The sequence below is a fragment of the Diplotaxodon limnothrissa genome, linkage group LG9, assembly GCF_057381915.1.
Source record: "Diplotaxodon limnothrissa isolate DT_005_m linkage group LG9, D_limnothrissa_male_GT1.1, whole genome shotgun sequence".
NCBI classification, from domain to species: Eukaryota; Metazoa; Chordata; class Actinopteri; order Cichliformes; family Cichlidae; genus Diplotaxodon; species Diplotaxodon limnothrissa.
The window spans coordinates 26,171,922-26,191,408 of NC_140604.1; the positions used below are offsets into that span (position 1 = coordinate 26,171,922).

The 19,487-nt window shown below is 43.7% G+C and overlaps 2 protein-coding genes across 2 annotated transcripts in view; one reads left to right on the plus strand and one right to left on the minus strand.

The window, feature by feature from the left end:
• Positions 1 to 4,874: 4,874 nt before the first annotated feature.
• On the minus strand, positions 4,875 to 6,395 carry LOC146625692 (uncharacterized). The gene has a single exon (XM_085362942.1). It carries the CDS (start codon positions 6,081 to 6,083, stop codon positions 4,878 to 4,880), a length of 1,206 nt encoding a protein of 401 aa, XP_085219068.1. The 5' UTR covers positions 6,084 to 6,395; the 3' UTR covers positions 4,875 to 4,877.
• An 8,731-nt stretch (positions 6,396 to 15,126) lies between these two features.
• The window catches only part of prex2 (phosphatidylinositol-3,4,5-trisphosphate-dependent Rac exchange factor 2), a 93,403-nt gene continuing 89,042 nt past the window's right edge, over positions 15,127 to 19,487 (plus strand). Inside the window, exon 1 of the mRNA XM_085362944.1 lies at positions 15,127 to 15,532. Within this exon, the coding sequence (XP_085219070.1) occupies positions 15,395 to 15,532 (138 nt within the window). The 5' untranslated portion in view covers positions 15,127 to 15,394. The remainder of the gene's footprint in view (positions 15,533 to 19,487) is intronic.

A 19,487-nucleotide genomic window follows, 5' to 3' on the forward strand; every position in this document is an offset into this window, starting at 1 on the left:
CAATACACATGCTCTTCTCACAAGTAATTTTCATCAGCGCTCTGATCTTTTTTATACTATTAATTGTATCCCCTGTAGTGAGAATCCTGTTACAGTACCACAGTGTGCACCTTTAGGTGGAGCTTGGTATGAAAAAGAGGAGTCTGAGCCAGGAGAAGAACAAGAAAATGCTGAATCCGGAAAACAACATGAGAGGACTCTCATTCAGACCCGAGGAACCTTCTGAGATCCTAAACCTTCTGCTTTCCTGTTTACTTACATCTCTGTACTCTGAGGCCAGTGTCATAATAACCAGCTAGCATTTCTGTCAGTGCCTTGGCCTGACTCCACCATGGAGGAATTCCTCTGATGACTCTCCTTGTTCTAGGCTTTTTTCGTGCCTCCCTTTGATCCACTACCTATCACCCAGCACGGTGATTAAATGTCTAAGTCAACCGCCAGCCTTTTCCTTTTGTGATTGCATGGCAGCAGCACATTTTTCACATACTTTTTTTCCAGTGTCAACAGCGCGCCACCTGTTCTACACCAATTACTCTACAACAGTCTCCATAACACACCCTTCTCTTTTTCACCCCCCCCGACACACACACACACACACACACACACACACACACACTGTAACGTGCGGTGGAGATGAAGCCAGCCGCGGAGGTGTGCAGGTGGATAGCGAATGAGCAACAGCTTCTGACTTTCCAAAAAGTACTCATTTATTTACAATATCAAAAATAAGTGCTACCTCTACCACACATTACTGAAGAGCACACTAGTCCGCGTACACACGGGAGCATCCATTACAGGAGGAGTGCGAAGAAGAACAAAAAGGGGGTGACACCAGTCGTGAGACAGGAGGCGCCGCCATGTGGTGATACACTGCATTACGATAGCAACTGTTACATAGTCCCCCCTGGTGAGAAAAAGGCTGTCCTCAGCCGTACACAGCTGAAAAAACACACACCACACCTAACAGTACCCTATACATAGAGGTTAAAGCTAAGATTGGTGCACACACACAGGGCAAAAGACCATTTAAAAATGAAATTGGTGAAAATAAGATGAATATGTACAGTGGAAAATCAGTCTTCTTAGTTTTTTCACTTTTTTCCTTTTTTTTGTTTTTAAAGTAAATGCCAAGAATGAACCTTAACGCACTAAAGAGCCATAAAACTGGATTAAGTAGAGCAAACAGAAACATCTACATATCATGACTCAAAGTAGCAATGCAACAAGACAGCATCAAACAGGTTTAACCAGAACATTTCACTTCAGATCAAGCCTGGTTGTGTGAAAATCATTAGTCCATCTTTTGTTGCTCCAGCCAGACGTAACTCTGGGGCAACGTCTGGGCCTGAGATTGTAATGTCCACCAGCAGCTGGGTGCTGGACAGATCTGGGTGAAACACTCTCTGGAACAGCGCCCACACCAGAAGAAGAGTCAATGTCCGGTAAATCAAAGGGGAATGGCTCAGAGCCAATGTCAGTGTCTGCAGGGGGGCCAGGGTGGGCCTGAGAGTCAGAGTTCAGACCCTCTGCGGTCTCTCTCTCGGCAGGCGATGAAACAGAATGTTCTTTGGAAGTGAGAGAGTCCCAGGTATGGAACGGTTGCATGTTCACAACATGATAAACACCTGCATCCACACCGGAGTCCACCCAAGTGAGCCTGTAATTAACATCACTGAGTCTCTGAGATACACACAATGGTCCCTGAAACAGTGGTGCAAGTTTAGCAGTAAAGTTAGACTGAGCATCTGACCTGGGGTGTGTCTTAACTCTCACAAGGTCACCAACACGAAACGTGGCATGTCGATGTCTCAAGTCATAGTAATGTTTTTGTCTGTCATGGCTATAGTCCAAAGCTGCTTTGGCGTGGTCGTGAGCTTCCTGCAGGGAGGCTCTCAGAGTCTCAGGGTAAGGCACACCCGGTTCATCAACACCTGCTGTAGAAGGCTGAGTGATAAGGTCAAGCGGGGTGTCTAACTCACGACCATAAAGCATCATGGCAGGAGTCAAACCTGTACTGCCAAGAGGGGCGGTGCGCAGAGCAAAGCAAATCTGAGGGAGAAACTTGTCCCATGATGTGTGCTTATCACCTACATAAGCGCGGATTGCAGTTTTCAGAGTCCGGTTGACGCGTTCAGTAGCATTTGTCTGAGGGTGATATGCCGTAGTGAGTCTGTGCACCGAGCCTAATGCAGAAACAACATGTTCAAAAAGCTCACTCACAAAAGGAGACCCTCTGTCAGAAATCAGGTAAGTGGGTGTACCATGTCTAGCAAAAATGTCAGTGACGAATTTACCAGCTGCTACCTGAGATGTAGCTTCTTTGACAGCACTGGCTTCAACCCATTTAGTCAAATAGTCAACAAACACGATCAAATAAGCATTACCAGTGGGGGTGCGGGGAAGTGGCCCAACAAAATCCACACCCACATACTCCCAGGGTTTCTGGGGGACAATGGGAACCATAAGACCGGCTGCTTTTTTCTGACTTGGCTTGGTGAGTTGGCACACTGAGCATGAAATCACATAGCGTTTCACATCAGCTGCCATTTTGGGCCAGAAAAACCTAAAACGCAGTCTAGCCAATGTCTTAGAAACACCCAAGTGACCTGCTGTGGGGTGGTCATGGTAATAGTCCAGCAAGGTGCCTCTCATGGAAGTAGGGGCAAACAGTTTCAGCTCTTTCAAAGGGTGCAAAGCACATGTGGACTTGGGTTCCCTGTGATACAAAAGAGAGTCATACACAACATACTGTAACAAGGTGGCATTGTCCGAGCTGTTCAGAGAGTCTGCTTCAATGTCTCTGAGGAGTGGACCTGTGACGTGATCGTCTAACTGCAGCTGTCTCAATTGTGAACGGTCAGCCAGAATGACGGGGGGCAGAGTACGAATGTCCAGGCTGCCCATAACAGCATGATCTGGTAAAAGATCAGTCGGCCTGTCACAGGTCAGAGGCAAAGGGTTGCGTGACAGTGCGTCGGGAACTTTGTTTTGTGCACCAGGTTTGTGCACTATTGTGAAATCAAAGTCCTGCAAACGAAGTGACCAGCGGGCGAGTCGGCCCGTTGGGTTTTGACGAGACATGAGCCACCTGAGACTGTTGTGGTCAGTGAAGATAGTAACATGAACACCTTCAACATACGGGCGGAAGTGTTCCAGAGCCCATATCACAGCGAGGCACTCCTTCTCTGAAGTGCAGTAGGGGAGTTCAGCTTTGTGAAGGGAGCGACTAGCAAAAGCCACAACGTACTCACGACCCTTGTCATCCTTTTGCATCAACACTGCCCCAAGACCAATGTCACATGCATCGGCGTGAATGGAAAAGGGACGGTTGAAGTCTGGAAATGACAGGATCGGGGCTGATGTGACATGATCCTTCAAAGTGTCCATGGCCCTTCGACAGCTGTCGTCCCAGTGGAAAGCATTGTCCTTTCTGGTGATGGCGTGAAGAGGTTCGGCATGGCGGGCATAATTCTGAATGAAGCGTCGATAATAGCCAGTCAAGCCAAGGAACTGACGGACGTGTTTCACTGAGGTTGGGGTATCAAACTCCTTAACCGCCTTTACTTTGTCTGGATCGGGCTTAACACCTGATGATGTGATGCGGTACCCGAGAAAGGTGAATTCATCGAGGCAGAATTGGCACTTTTTGAGCTTCAATGACAAGCCAGCAGCCTGGAGTCTGCCCAGCACCTCCTCAAGATCCACTAAGTGCTGTTCAAAGGTAGGTGAGGCGATAACAATGTCATCCAGGTAGACTGCGCACGTTTTGTAAATGAGGCCAGCAAGCACAGAGTTCATGAGTCTCTGAAAAGTTGCAGGTGCGTTGCAGAGCCCAAAGGGCAGCACCCGAAACTGGAAGAGACCGCAGTGAGAGATGAAGGCAGTTTTAGGCTTCGAGTCCTCTGCTACAGCAACCTGCCAATAGCCTCGCGCTAAGTCCAATGTCGAGACAAACTTTCCTCTTGCCAGAAAGTCCAAAGACTCATCTACACGAGGCAGGGGATAAGAGTCTTTTCGGGTAACTTGGTTGAGCCCTCGAAAGTCCACACAAAACCTTGGTTCCGTGGCCGCTCTATTTACAATGACTACAGGAGCTGCCCAAGGGCTTGTGGAAGGTTCAATGATGTTGTCCTTCAACATTTGTTGTACTTGTTCTTCAATCACACGTTTCTTAGCAGGTGACGTGCGATAGGGTGGGAGATTGACAGGTGTTGCATTGCCAGTCTCTATGGCGTGCTCAGTGAGAGCCGTTCGACCAAGTTGACCATCAAACAAGGAGCTAAACTTGCTGAGCAGATTGAGTAAAGCATCCTTGTTGTTCTCTGAGAGACTTGCTTCAGACAGTTTGGCTGTTAAGTCTGAGCGAACCAAGTCCAAAGACATCAGTGTTCCAGGTGAATGTGAGTAATCATTTTGAAGGTCCTCTTCATCGTCTGCGAGTGGGCAGGGGATGTCCTCAATGTAGACGGTTCTAGTGGGAATGTGAATAGAAACAGAAGCTCTTGCCATAAAATCCATTCCCAGAATGAAAGGAGAGGACAAATCTGGTATTATTGCAAAACGCTGGTAAAAGTTCTTGTTCATGAATCCAATATTGAGCCAAATAACACCGTCAGGGATACAGGGAGCATTATTGGCAAGGTTAACTGCAGGACCATTCCACTCACTTGTGTTTCTAGGGTGAGAGTCATTTACTTGAATGAGATCTGTTCGTACAGCCGAGAGGGAAGCACCCGTGTCGAGGGTAGCATCCACAGATGAAGCATTGAAGTTCACTTTCGTTCTTAGTGGGGTATTCCAGTGGACTTGTGAAAAATTGTCTTCCAAGTGTCCAAGACTGTGTCCACCCTGTAGTGAATCGGGCGTGTGAGGCTCCGTTAGTAACTGGGGGAAGGTTGGCCTCTGTGAAATGTCCTCCCCCCCCTGTAGTTTCCCGACTGCCTGTATTGTGGCTGGGATGTGGTGCTGCTTAATTCCACCTTTTCATGGCCAGGGTCAGAGGGGCCAGGTGCCGGCAATGGCTGGACTGGGCCATGCCTAGCGGTGTTCGAGGCTCGTTGTGGCAAATGAGGTTGGGTGTTACAGTTTGGGCAGGTGCGTGTGGTGAACCCTGGCTGAGAGCATTTGAAGCAGTAAGGTTCAGGCTTATAGTTGTCTTTGCTACATAAAGCAGGCTGTGGTCTTTGTGGTCCAAGCACTGAGTGAAGCTCATGAGCACGTAGCAGCAGGTCCATTACAGAAGTGACATTAGCGCCATACAGGGCAACTCTGTATTTTTCAAGAGCATGTTTACTAATTAGGTCGATTCTGTCTTTTTCAGGTGGAGGACTCTTCAGTTTGTCAAACTCACTCAACATGTGGGCAACAAAGGTTGGGAGTGGTTCGTCCTGAGCCTGAACACGATCTAAAATTCCTCTCAGGATGCGTTCTTGGTTGTCGGAGGGCAGAAAAACTGTCTTAAACAGTTGACAGAATTGAGCCCATGATGTGATGTGGGAGCTCAATGCCTTGAACCATTTCCCGGGCTCTTTTGCAAGAAAGTGTGGCAGTTCGTTTAGCAATTGCCCATCGGTTAGGTTCAATGAGGCTTTGTATGTGCCAACTGCATTTAACCAGTCCTCAGGTTGCACTTTGCCGTCCCCAGCATACACAGGAGGCTCCAGTTTTGCGTGATGTAAAGCTGCCGCAATCACTCTGGAAGTGCTGCTGAGCTCAAGTGAGTGAGATGGGAGAAAAGGATTTGTAGGTTGAAATGGGTTGCTGGGCAGGAACGGATTGGTACTGTTGGTGGGTTCAGTTTTGTCTCTCGCAGGAACATGAGGTGTCAATGTGGCCATTGGGAAAACAGGAGACTGTGGGACTGCAGGAGGGGGAGAGCTCCCCATTGTGAGTTGGTCCCACTGCCTTAGTAAACTCTGCTGTATGTTCAGTGAGTCACGTAAACAATCACTAAGCTTATTCACCTCAGTTCTTAACTCCACCACTTGTTGGCTAAGGCTAGGAGTCACATTTTCAACTATCTGGCACATAGGTAACGAGGTAAGTTCCATGTCTGAGTCAGAGTCGTCTGGGCAGTGTGCCATTGTGATTTCAAAAAAATTAAGCCGCTCCAGGGCACAGTGTAGTTATTGATATAGTAGTAAAAGAGTCAGATCAGACTAGAAAGACAAAAATGCAAAGATTAATTTTAAATCGTTTCGTTATACTGAGCCGAAGACCAGCACCAACGGTTGTAGTCGGCCAAGTTCTCACTTACATGTGCTACAGTCAGTCTCAGCAGAGGGAAAGGGGAATGGAAAGCCAGCAGAAATGTTCATGTCCAGGCTCTCCACAGAAGAATTAATCCTTAGAAGACGAAACCAACAGCACGTCCAAATAACAAATCCACGGAGTCCATTCGCGTCGCGGAGTCAGCTTCTCTCTTTTTCTTTCTCCCAAGCAGAGCAGCGGCACACCGCGGTATCCAGAAATTAGTCGGGTCCCACCTGAGCTGAGGCTGCGGCCATGGCTGGAGAAAACGTCCGAGCGTCCGCAAAACTTGGGGGATTTCCGAGACAGTTCACGTGCTAGAAGAGAAGAATCCTCGGCGGGATGCAAAAATCGTCTGAAGTCCAAGGGGAAAAAGTTCGGGCGCCAGTTGTAACGTGCGGTGGAGATGAAGCCAGCCGCGGAGGTGTGCAGGTGGATAGCGAATGAGCAACAGCTTCTGACTTTCCAAAAAGTACTCATTTATTTACAATATCAAAAATAAGTGCTACCTCTACCACACATTACTGAAGAGCACACTAGTCCGCGTACACACGGGAGCATCCATTACAGGAGGAGTGCGAAGAAGAACAAAAAGGGGGTGACACCAGTCGTGAGACAGGAGGCGCCGCCATGTGGTGATACACTGCATTACGATAGCAACTGTTACAACACACACACACACACACACACACAGAGGAATAAAGTGTGCACTCACTTTAGGCAGTGAAGATATAAATGAATAACATGAAAACTAAGACCTTAAAATGGGATCGTTTTAGTTGTACCGTTCAGATAAAGGTATTTTCAGGAGTCAAGAGCTCAGATTTGGCTTGGTACAAACTCTAGGTTGATAATTACTGTTTTAAAGGCTCCTTGTTGTGCCTAAATTTATATAATAACATCAATATATACATTACTGTGCAGACGTCTTGAGCCACCGTGAATAGATGGATTTTAGTTCTGCCAATTTTTCTTTTGTCCAGTTTCCTCAAATTTTTAAGGAGACACTGCACACCATGCTGGGATATGCTGATTTTTTAAGCTAATAGCGCTTTGAGAGTCACCTTGTTGGCATATAAATAGTATTTTATGTCTGTCAAACTGTGTTAAACTTCTCAGTGATTCAACTAAAAAATGGGAACAAATTATGTGTTTTTGGAGACAGGCTGCTGGTAACAGAGTGCCGAATGATGTCATTTAAAATAGGTTCTTTGCTAAGTTGTGTCCTATGTGTAGACACAACACTGGTTTATCCCTTGAGTTAGGTGCCTTTTTATGCTTGAATGATTCAGAGGTTAGCTCTAAAGTGAAGAAAAAGCTTTCCTCTGAAAATGATCAGGTACAAGGACTGGACTGAAAAATGAGTAACAAAAAAAGACTTTCAGAAACCCCAACGAACTGCTGCTCAAGGTCACTTTAAAACATTACAAAGAGCCTGGATGCTTGGAGAGAGAAAAAATAGGGGTGCCTCAAGACAATTGCACAAAGCTGTTAACTTTGTATCCTGCCACGATCACTCAAAAATCAGTCCTAGGATACTCATTATAAAGGTGTTGACTTTAGCTATTATTGAGATAGTGCCTGTTTTTGTCCACAGACTCATGCACATCCATTCTGAAACCTCTACCATGTAGGACTTTGTTGACTTTTGCCTATTCTATTCTATTCTATTCTATTCTATTCTATTCTATGATTTTGTACTAACAACATGTTTCAGAAGCAAAAAACAGAAAATGACACGTTGCTCTGCAGCTGCAACATATTTTCAATCAAGATGGAGCTTGACCTTCTTTTTAACAGCTGAGGTTTTTGCCTTTACTCCATGTGAGGAGCACTTGGTCAGAATATCCATGTCGTGTAAAGATCCTGCTCTTCACTGGAAAATTTCCTTGCAAGATGTTTGTCTGACAGGGCTACTTTTTTCATTTTCATTTTCTTAAAGAAATAACATAAAATCCATGAAAGTGCCTGAGCACCATGACAGCTGCACACAGGAGTATTATTCATAAAACGCTTGCTTTGCCTTCCACGTATATCATGTTCAGGGATTTGTAGGCACAGTGAAAACACTGGTGTGTAAAGGCAGTTACACTGGCTGGTCATTTAAGCGTGACATGTTTGGTACAGAGGGCACTGCCAACACTCAATTTGGTGTTATTTTTAATACTCAGGAACACAGACCTGGGTGTGTAGCAGTCCTTTACGCTGTGGTCTGACTGAAGGTGGAGGCTCAAGCTCCTTTTTCAGAGCCATGAGTCTACAGCTGTACAATCTTAGCATGGCATCCAGGGCCAGTAAATCTCCATTTTCATCCCTGAGTCCCGAAACTGTGCTGAGGGGCGTGAAAGAACCCTTTGATAGGCGTGCGGTCTGCCGGGTTGGTGGCGCTGAGTGGGGGTCTGGTGAAACCACGGGGCCTCTGCAGGATCTGAAAGGTGGTAGCTGACCCCGAGCAGAGCTGTGAGTGCACATCTCTGACCATTTGACCCCAAAGGGAGAAATGAAAGAGAGAGGTTAGCAGGGGTTGAAGATGATGCAGACACTGAGAGGCAGCACAAAGTGGGGCATTTAACAGCCAGAAAAATTTGTCACTTACATAATGAAAGAAGAATTTACCACAAAAACATCATCTCAGTGACGACGACTTGCTTTTAATTAATGATCCCATTCTACAGATCAAAAAGCAAGAACATCATCCATCATGATGAGAAAAATGCATTGATGAAGCGTGCACTAATCTTTGCTCAGACATCTGCAGCTCACAGATCTCCATCTGTTTGATTACAAAGCACAAAGACTCGCTCACAGTAATAGAAATCAGTGTGCGTTACAGGAGACCTTGGCAGAAGAGTGTAGTGGTTAGAGAATATGAGATGAGTCAATAAAGTGGAAGAGGATTTCTGCAGAGTGCTGCTTGTTGGTACAGCCGTCAAGTCTGCTTACATTACACAGCATGGAAATGGAAAGGCTGTCAAGAGCGTTACGAATTACCTTTCTGTGTTTTTTGCTCAGCGTATCTTGTTTCTCCATTTTGTTTTGTTTTGTTTTTCGGCTTTCCTGCACTGTTTCGTGCTGGCAAGCAACACGAGTTTCCTCAAAAGTTTGTGTTCAGATTTATTTAGGTCTGCCTTCTTTATAAATAATGTGGGGGAAAGGCAGATTGATGGTGTCTTGGGAAATGTGATTAAAACACACGAACATACACACACACATCAGACATCAGACAGTGACTTACATTTATTACAAAGACTGGGGGATTGAACTTGCTTAATATTAAAGGTGTAATTCAGAGTCAGTGAAAAACCTTAAACTGTGTTTCACACCAGATTCTAGACAAATACAGAAATAATCCAATTTATGAATGGAAGCTCAGAAACTATTCTCGGTGATTTAGCACTTTATATAAGGAACAACAGAATTTATAGAGTGAGAAGGTATTCCTTCATGGTGTTTGATTGTAATCTAAATCTTAGATCCTGCTACTTCCTTTGTTATTCTATGAAACATACTGCTCTATATGTCTGATGGAAACTGACCATTTTTTATCCCGGCATCTTATTACTACATATTGCTGGATTTTTATTAATAGCTGCGGGGACTTTGGTGATAACGCTCAGAAAATATGACTTTTTTCAGTTCAGCCACCTTGCTGGGTGAAACATGAACTGAAGAACTTTAACAGACAAGTAGGCTTGTGTTAACAACACGCTAAGACTTTATTATACTTATCTTTATCTTTTGTTGCATTAAAAATTTGTGCAAATCAATTGCAACGCAGCGATTGTGACTCACTACAACCGGAATTTGAGTATTTTGTGACATGAATTTATATTCTCAAACATGTAGCTCACACATTCTTTTATTTCTCTTTGTAAATGTTTAGTTTTCCTTTTCTAAACTGTTAATCTTACAGTTATGTCAAACAGAAAGTTTTCACAGGACTTTTTCCACTAAGCTTTGCTGCTTTCAGAGAAATTAAGAGGCTGAGTAGAATCCAGGTGCTGCTAATCTAATGCACTTGATTAACTGGTCACCAGTTAATGCAGAGGTTTTGGCAGTTTGGATTCAGCAGCATTCAGGTGTCTTCTCAGGAGTGGATGTCACAGCAAATTCACCCCGAGGTCAGACTGTATAATGCTCGAAAAAGTGTTAAAAACAAACAAACAAAGAAACAAAAAACCCTGAAGAGCTACATGTCGGATTGAACGCGCCATAGTTAGCATGTTAAATGTTAAAGTTCACCACAGTACAAACAGAGGGAACAAGCGTGGCTTGTTTGGAAGGTTTTCCAGGAGAAAGTCTCCTTTCTCTAAAAAGAACATGACAGCACAGCTTAGGTTTGCAAAGTGGGATCTGATGAGACCACAAGACCACAAGAAGAATGTCCTCTCAACAGACGAGACCAAAGTGAAAATGGTTAATGCACAGCACCACATTTGGCAGAAACCAAACACAGCACATCAGCAAAAACACCTCATACCAGCTATCAAGCAGGGTGGTGGAGGGGTGATGATTTGGGTTCGTTTTACAGCCACAGGACCTGGGCACTATGGAGTCACTGAGTCGCACACAAACTCCTCTGTGTGCCACTTTCATGATTCAAATGTCAAGCCATCTGTCTGACAGCTAAATTATGCTTGAAATTGGGTCATACGGCAGAACGATGATCCAAAGCACAGCAGCAAATCGACAACAGAAGAATCAAGTTGTTGGAATGACGTAGTCAAAGTCCAGACCTTAACCCGACTGATATCCTGTGGAAGGACAGCAACAGACCTACGCATAAACAAATGCATGTAAACCTCAATGAACTGAAGCAGTGTTGTAAAGACAAATTCCTCCATAACGATGTGAGAGCCCGAAAGTCATCCAGAAAACAGTTACTTCAAGCTATCGCTGCAAGAAGTGGTACTACAAGCTATTAAATCATGAAGTGCACTGTTTCTGCTTTTGTTTTGTTCTGCTTTTTTGATACAGAAATAATATGAACGCACTGAGATTCATCTGAGGTTGTTGTTGGTAAGGACCAGATGATTTTCTAAAATGAAATAGGATGTGCTTTCTTTTTATCTGGACCATATAGCTGCAAAGCCTTTCAAACAGGACTGCAGAGAGTCCTGTGGATGCGTCCTTTTTCACATGGCTGCATAAGTGCATTAAAATTCTCCCAGAAAAAAAGATTTTATTTGATTAGAAAATGCTGCATCTAGATGCGCACACACCTACAGCCCGGTCTCAAACCAGTGTTTTAAAATCCGATTTAAAAATTCAGCCAGCCTTGACTTTAATTATCTTCTCTGTCTCTTTGTGTTTTCCATCATATGAGCAGAAAGGGAAAGTGACACCACTTCAGAGGACATGTAAGCGTTGGTTTTGGCTGCCACGAAAGGGAACTAGAAGGAAATGGGTAGAAATAAAAGTTAATATCAGTCAATTAACAGTATTATCAACACTCGTGCTCAGTGTTAGATGAAAATATTCAGAGCAAAAGCAGCCCTCGTATCAGTCTGACCCTCCTTTTCCAATAGAAAGAACAGAACACTTCCTGGCAGCACTCAGCAAGGCACCGGCAGCTCTGGATAACAAATAATAGAAGGTAATTCCACAGACTAAAGCCATGGGTAATAAAATCAGATGGTCTGGAAATGTACCTATACTGAAAGGGCCCATATAAAACTATAATTAAGTTGGTCTGTTACTAGTGGTTTTTGGCTTTTTTCAGACTAAGAACTGAACCGAGCACATTCAGTGTCAGTCTGGCACCAATGCCCGCTCTGAATTTCAAGGACTTTGCCAATAAATACACCCGTTATTATGAGCCATGATCTAAATCTGTGTAATGGTAAAAGTCTTTAGATTATTATCAGGATCATTATTCATTTAAAAAACAAAACACAACACAACACTGCTCTCTGGTGACAACAAGAAAACAGTGCAGGATATCCTTTCTTTATCTGGAAACACACTGAATGCATGCAGTACCGCATTTGAGCACCAGAGGAGAGTAAATACCAAGATTTAAGCTTCATGTCCTCGACTCACCTCACAAAACTAACACTAACCCGTAATTGAGACGTAAAACAGCTCGATAAAGGAAGACTCCCTCTGGCCCTGACAAATTAAGGGAATTTTCATCAGTTAAATTCCTTTTCTCTTGCAGTGATTGTGTGCCACTAAACTTCACAGACTACTCTTCAGGTTAGGTTTGCAGATGAATGAAAAAAAAAAAAGATATGGAAGAAAGGTTATAAATAGACCACAGAAGGGAGCTAAGTGAATCCTTACTTGTTGAGATGTTAATCCCTAAATCATTATTGTAGGTTGCAAATGGCTCCTCTAAAATCCTCTCAAAAGACCTTGAAGCTGGTGCAGCGAAGCTGGGTTTAGTGTTGATCGCGTTCATATTTGCCCAGGCACAAAATGACTCTGACTGTGTCTAATTTAATATAAAGACACTTAACCAGCTTCTCAAGAGGCCTTTTTTCAGTGAATTTAGTGTTAGCAGCGAACAGGGAGGTGGGGGGTGACACATCTTACCTGCCTGTAGGAGGAAGTTCTGACCTAATTATAAAGAGTCTGATTAATTAAATATGATTATGCATCTTTCTAGGTCCATGTTTTTAACTTGAGTGTAATGTAACAGGATGAGCTTTAATCAAGAGGAAATTCTTCATTCAAATATTAACAAACATCTGACAGGAGCACGTTGATGCTGTTGTTTCTTGGATAACATTCTAGTTTGCTTTTGCCCGTATAAAACATGTATTGTGTGTACATGCACATGTATTTAGGGAGTTGAATGGTTCGCAAGGCGTAACAACCTGACTACAACCGCAATTGTTGATTGTGCTCCAGATGAAACGATGTTTTGGAGAGAAGAGCTTCGTGTGGTGTTTGGGACGCCTGTAATTTAAGTGTTTGTGGACTGCCTCCTTGAGAATTCCAGAGACAGACGATAATACATTTCCTGTCAGCCTCTCTTGCCACCTGTGCCTCACTTTCACTGAAACTAAGTGTTTCTTTCAATTTGTGCTCAAGAAAGCCCCGTGAGAATGAAAGCAAAGGGGAAGTGTGTCTTTCTCTGTAGACTCACATCTTTTTTTATTGTTGTTATTATTGGTGTTGTTTTTTGTTTGTTTCCTCACCTTCTTAATATTTTATCATTGCCTGCAGTTTTGTATCTTAGTGTGCCCAAATTTCAGGAGTGAATTAATGCATCATATTTCATTCTCTGTCACAAACATCCACAGAGACTCCGAGGCCTTCACTATAGCCTCTTTTAGTCTGCAGTGTAATGCTGCTCAGTCGCCCTGAGATCAGGTGACTGACTGGCCAGTAACCCTGAAAAGGTCTCTGGTTTTTGATTGGTTCGTCCGGTAGTCTGTTGTCCTGCTAAATCATGAGTTGTTATTCAATACGTTTTGATATATTTGGCTAAATCCAAGCCCAGTAAATGCTCCTGCCTGTCTCTGGATTCATCTGGGTGCTTCTGTCAGCCAAAGTTCCTGCCCTCTGGTCAGCCATACATGCCCGTCCTCTAAAATATCCATACACATGTTTGATAGACAGTTTATATGGTGTGTTTTAAGTGATGAGCTACTCCTCTAATAAGTGAAATTTACTGTTGTTTTTTTATATTTTGGCAGATAAATTCTAAATATCTTCTTCACTTGTACAGCTCACTCATAAACCCTCAAAGTAAAAGACACCTTTTATCCATTAATCCATATCAGAGCCATATTTGTGCACGCAATAATGTTTAAAAGAATATGAAACAAAGCTCAAGATTCTCAGTCACAGCTGGAGCATCACTGAGAAACTGACCGGACACAGGCACATATCAGAGCCCGCTGGTTGCCCTACATGTCAGCTGGCAAGAATTAGACAAGTCTGTGTAAAGAGGTTAAGAGCCGAGGGAGATTTCAGACTGGGTGTAAACCATTTATCTTAAACTGAATGTGCTCAGACAGAAAGCTTAAAGAATAATAAATGTGCAAATGCATTAAAACACATGGTGTGTGCAGGGCTATCGTGTCCCATGTAGCTGCTCTTTACAGCTCTGTCCTTTCTGTCACCAAAAGCTAACACTGATTTAAAGAACCGATGGTGTACGCAGGCTGTGCAATACGTTTTCTATTAGCTCACAGATAGTAGTGATGAGCTCATTTAAAACTTAATGATACAAGTCAAAGGGTTATGACTGAAATTCATTATGCCATTAAACAACTACTGAGCTGTATCACAAGTAGAAAAATGAAAATAATTTAAATAATAATATATGATTATATATTGCATGGTTACATTCTGAAGTGACCACTGATTTGCAGCAGTATCAGAGGGGGTGCATGAAGTTGCAGAGGGGTTTCAAACTATTTTTCACTCAGTAAATTTCGCTGGAATAAAAGTGTGTTCCTTCACCTTTTATATAAATACACTATTATGCAGATTTCTCGTAGATTGCACTTTAGTTGCTTAGATTCATGATCTCATATATCTGAAGTGTATTTGATTATATGCTTCAAGGATTGTCAAGTTACCTGGAGATGGCTTCAAAATACTAAGCGTTCCTTCAAATTAAAAGCACGAAAAGAGTCACACTAAGCACCGGGGTGTACAGTGAGTATCCTTTCCGCAGTTCTGGCTGGCAGTTAGATCAACTTTAGAGCATCTTCATGACCGTGAGGTCATTTTTATCTGCTCTGGCGTTTAGCTGCCTCTCAACGCCCGTGGTTTTATTTTGAAACCAGCACCAAGAGGACAAGTGTTGCTGGTGCCTTTACACTGGTCCTCCGTGTAAAAAGCTGCTGGGAGGCTGGATTAGGATGAAGATTTAAGGAGTCACATGGACTCGGTGCACTAAGTGGTGTCCAGTTGTTGTACAACGGTCAGTCACACAATTTGTTGGAAGCTGCTTTTCAGAAACCTTTTATTTTATTAAAAGTTTTTATTTTAACTTTTTTTTTCTTCTTACACTGCGTTTCGCTCTTTTCCCTACATTTTGTGGATTTAAGAGCACAGGCACCGGTTGCTCCTTGACTTTTTTTGTTTTTGACCATGCTGCAAACTTTACACTTCTGCCATTAAAACTCGCCGTGTGATGTGAAGCTGTGAACTCCTGAAGGAAATAACTTCATATATACTCACAATGACTGAGGAAGGCAGAAGTGAGCACAGAGCTGAAAGCGGGAAGGACCTGGAGAAACAGCTGCGGTTGCGAGTGTGCGTCCTAAACGAACTTTTAAAGACTGAGCGGGACTATGTCGGGACGCTCGAGTTTCTCTCGGTGAGTGATGAGAACGGTTTTAAACAGAGAACCCTCAGAGTGCATACTTTAACGGGGAAAAACAAAACAAGCCTCGCAATAAACACAAACCAGCAAGCCTGTTTAGTATGCACGGTGCATCAGCCTGCAGGGCAAGAAGTGTTGCGCGTTCTCTTGTACAAACCCTGCATGCTGCTGCGCTGTCAGCATAACATGAGCCATAAAGTTGTCTGTAATACTGTGTGACGCCATCCTACTGATGGAGACATTTACCTTTGAAAATGCAAGTGTGAAATTGGAAGAGCAGTCACAAAGAGGCATGGCACAGCTTTAGTTCCTGCACAGCCACTGTGATGTTTAATCCTTTTCGGAGTCTGCTCATGGGCTCCTCTAAGCTCACAGTGGTTAGTCTGGCCCTCATAAACCATTAGGATGAATGGCAGGTCAACCAAGACAAAGAAATAAATGTTTCCAGGACTGTTAGGTACATCATTCTATGTTGTGTACAGCTTTACCTTAAAGCTTATTTGCCATCTTCAGAGTCACTGAAGTGCAATTCATTTAGGAAACTTGTTTAAATGGCATCTGTATCTCTACTCAGTGTGTATTTTCTTCATTTTTTTTTTATTTTGTGCCCTCTACAGCATCTGTTCAGTCCAGTAATTACCCAATTTGCCACACACTTCATAAGAAGTACAGAGGAGGGCATTTTAGTCACCGGCTTTGCCAGCTTCTTATTAAATCCAGCAGGAGTGAGTTCTGCCAAAGATAGCACAGGTGGACTCAAATGCAAACCGCTGGAGTTAGCACTCAGCTGGCAGCACAACTCCAGGTTTGCACTAAAGCATAACACTTTTGGTTTCTGCACGGCAGAGTCATGGCTGTCAACTTAATGGCATTACATGAAGTGACGCCTGACTTCAAAGACAGGAGGATGTGGCGATTTTGCTGAAACCAAAAAGCTGTGAAAAGTCGTCATTGTGCACTGCTGCTTATCGAGTGCTTTAATGTGCCTAAGTGGCCGTGTAGGACGTTAATCCTGGCGGTGAACACTTTAATGCAATGCCCTGTGCCCTTTTGCCTTTCACCATATTTTTGCATTCCCAGCTTGGTGGGAAATTTGCTGTGAAGAAAGGTTGAGGGGGCACTTTGTGGTCTGCAGTTTCCCAGACCACATGTATGAATGTGTACATCCCGACCCCTCCATCACCACCGCCGCCACCGCCCAGATGTTTCCAATGGAGGACAGAGGAGCCAGAGAGGAGATGGAGCCTTTCTTAGAAGTGGCACATCAGTGGAGAAATTGAGGAGGTGATTACATGAGGGGAATGTGTCCTCAGTCCTGGAGATGGGGGGTTGGGGAATGTAGCCTCCCCCTTCCCCTTCTTTATCTCCCCTGTAGTGCTGGAACTGGGATTGATTTCACAGGTGACTGATCCCTACAAGGGCTTTCTGTTCTGGCTGGGAATGCCATGCTGGAAGCATCAGACTGGAGTCTTAATAGTGAGTTAAGTTGGTTTAGTGGAGTGATAATGATTAAAAAGATAGGAGGAGAATAAGAAGAAGACAAAGATCCGCTCTTATCAGCGGTTTTATCTTCTGGGAGATCCTGGAGGGCATCGTCAGAAACGCTCAGGATGATCAAAGACAGCCCTCCCGTGGAGAAAGGGTCACATTGAAGACTTTCATCTGATCACACAAACACATACTTGTCTTTTTCTTACTCCACTGCCAAGAGTCTAAGTGTCTCGAGGTCAGGTTGGAGGTGCCCAGTTTGTGCGGCATCGGAGGCCTTGAAGATGTGTACGCACGGTATCGCTAAAGGGTTGAGAGGGAAAAGGGTACAGCGGATCACAGGGCAGATGTTGGCAGGAGGGCGAAGGGTAGAGGGGGGTGGTCTCTGTGAGTAACTGGGCTTGGTGCCTTCTCTTGTAAAGCATATTTCCTGGAGGAGGAATTCCTCTGAGGTTAGGAAATGCTGGAGAACAATGAGGCTCCGGTCGGTAGGCAAAGTTGAACTGAAGAGCAAAGATTGTTGCTGCCGATCTGTGGGACCTAAACACAATGCACCTCGCACATACTTCACTTTTAAGGTAGTGGAAAACAGCATGGAGAACAAGGATGATTAGAGCAGTTTGTCCCAGGATAGTATGCGCCTATTGTGTGGATCTACCCGACGTCTTGTGGGAAAATATGTAGATTATATCTTAAAGCTACTGGGAAAGTTTAAATTGGGCATTGTCCTGAATTAAAACACCACCTTTTCCTCCTAATGTACTAAACGTCCCCAGTATTCCGACAGTGAGAGGAAGGCTTCAGGGAAGCTGTCCGTAATATGTCTTTCCTATCTTATATAATGAACGATTATAGCAAGAGATAGTGGGTGGTGGTGGACAGTGGTGTTTATCTTGGACAGCTACGAGCCAATAAAATGATAGTCATTCTTAGAAAAGCCTCAATGGGAGGAACAAATCAAGGCATAATGTAAACAGCGACTCTAATGAGGTCTTTGCTTGTCTGCAGTTTTTTAGCCACACTGTCAAACAAAATACTGCCAATGTTTGCCATTGATGGAGAGACACTGAAAGCCATTTGCTTGCATGATAAGCACTTAAGAGAAGAAGCATGCAAGAAGCTACAATAGGGGAAACCTTTCATGTCCCAATTCTGGAGGGAGATCACAAGTTAACTTAATATATTCCAAAGAGCTTTGCAGTGCATTAAGTGGTCCCTTAGCTGCTGCCTTCCTTACCCAACAAAGGCCTGAGTAATATGAGTGTAATGTTTAAAACATTTTTAATCCTTTGACTAACTTGAAATTGAATAGATGTGGTTTTTAGACCTTGCAATGCTGTAGAATTCGTACCTTTGCCTTTATCTTAGATACTGTTGATCAGCAAGGGAAGAAATTCAAGAAAAACCTCATTGCATGCGCGTGCACAGGCAACATACAGGTTATTCTTGTGCTCTCTGGACTGGAGGTGCAGCAGTTGTTGGTCCGCACTTTAAATCACTTGTGTCTTCCATGTGAATACGCCTGCAGGAAGTTAGAAATGAATCCTAATGGAAAATGCTGTTAGCTCCTAGAAAACCCAGGTATTCAAGTAAACTCTGTCTGTGTATTTGTATTTGAAGGCTCCACTGCGGTCCCTCTGGGTTTGGATTTATTTACATGGCTGGGATAGTTGCTCTGGCATGTGCCGCTGGGCCAGGAATTTTTTTCCCCTTTCTTTTTTCCTGCAACATATAACCGGCCGAATGAGGAGGCGGTTCGTCGCCTCTCAGCAGATGACCCCCGAAGGTCACAGCCTCCTGTTCCCATCCCTTTCCTGTCTGATAATCCGTGGATGTCATTTGAGAATTCAGCTCTCTCTTGTGCATGATGGAAACAGGAAGAGAAGATTCTGTTGATCTGATCAGTGCATCCTGATCAGATGAGAAAGCAAACTTGTAAACAGTGAAAGCGCAATCTTGTGCGTGTATACGTGTGCATTTGAGAGTTCAGTGCTGCCATGTTTAAGAATTAAAATGCCATGTATATTTTGCTCTAATGGAAGTCTGCAGGTAAATTAAGCAGTTCCTTTTATTTATTTATGTATTTGTTGTTAAATAATAGATGAAGTGAGATGTATTATTTATTGAATACATACTAGGGATGAACGTTTTATTGACATTAAAAAGCGAATTACTGCATGTGGTAGGGATCAGAAGCCAGAAATGTTAAAAGCTGTTGTCTTGCTGGAGACGCTGGATCAAAGAGTGCAAAAGCAAAGTTGTGTATGAAACGTAACACAAGACGGGGCATTTTCAGCATGATGCTGGTAGACTGGGATTGTATAGTTATGAGACTGGGGCTGGGTTTTTCACGCAGAGAGCCTACCAATAGCCATTTACTGTTGCTTACATCAGTTTGTCTCTATAATAGGCTGCAGTGTGTGATAAGCGATTCCACAGAGAGGCAGTCTGCTGTATCTCC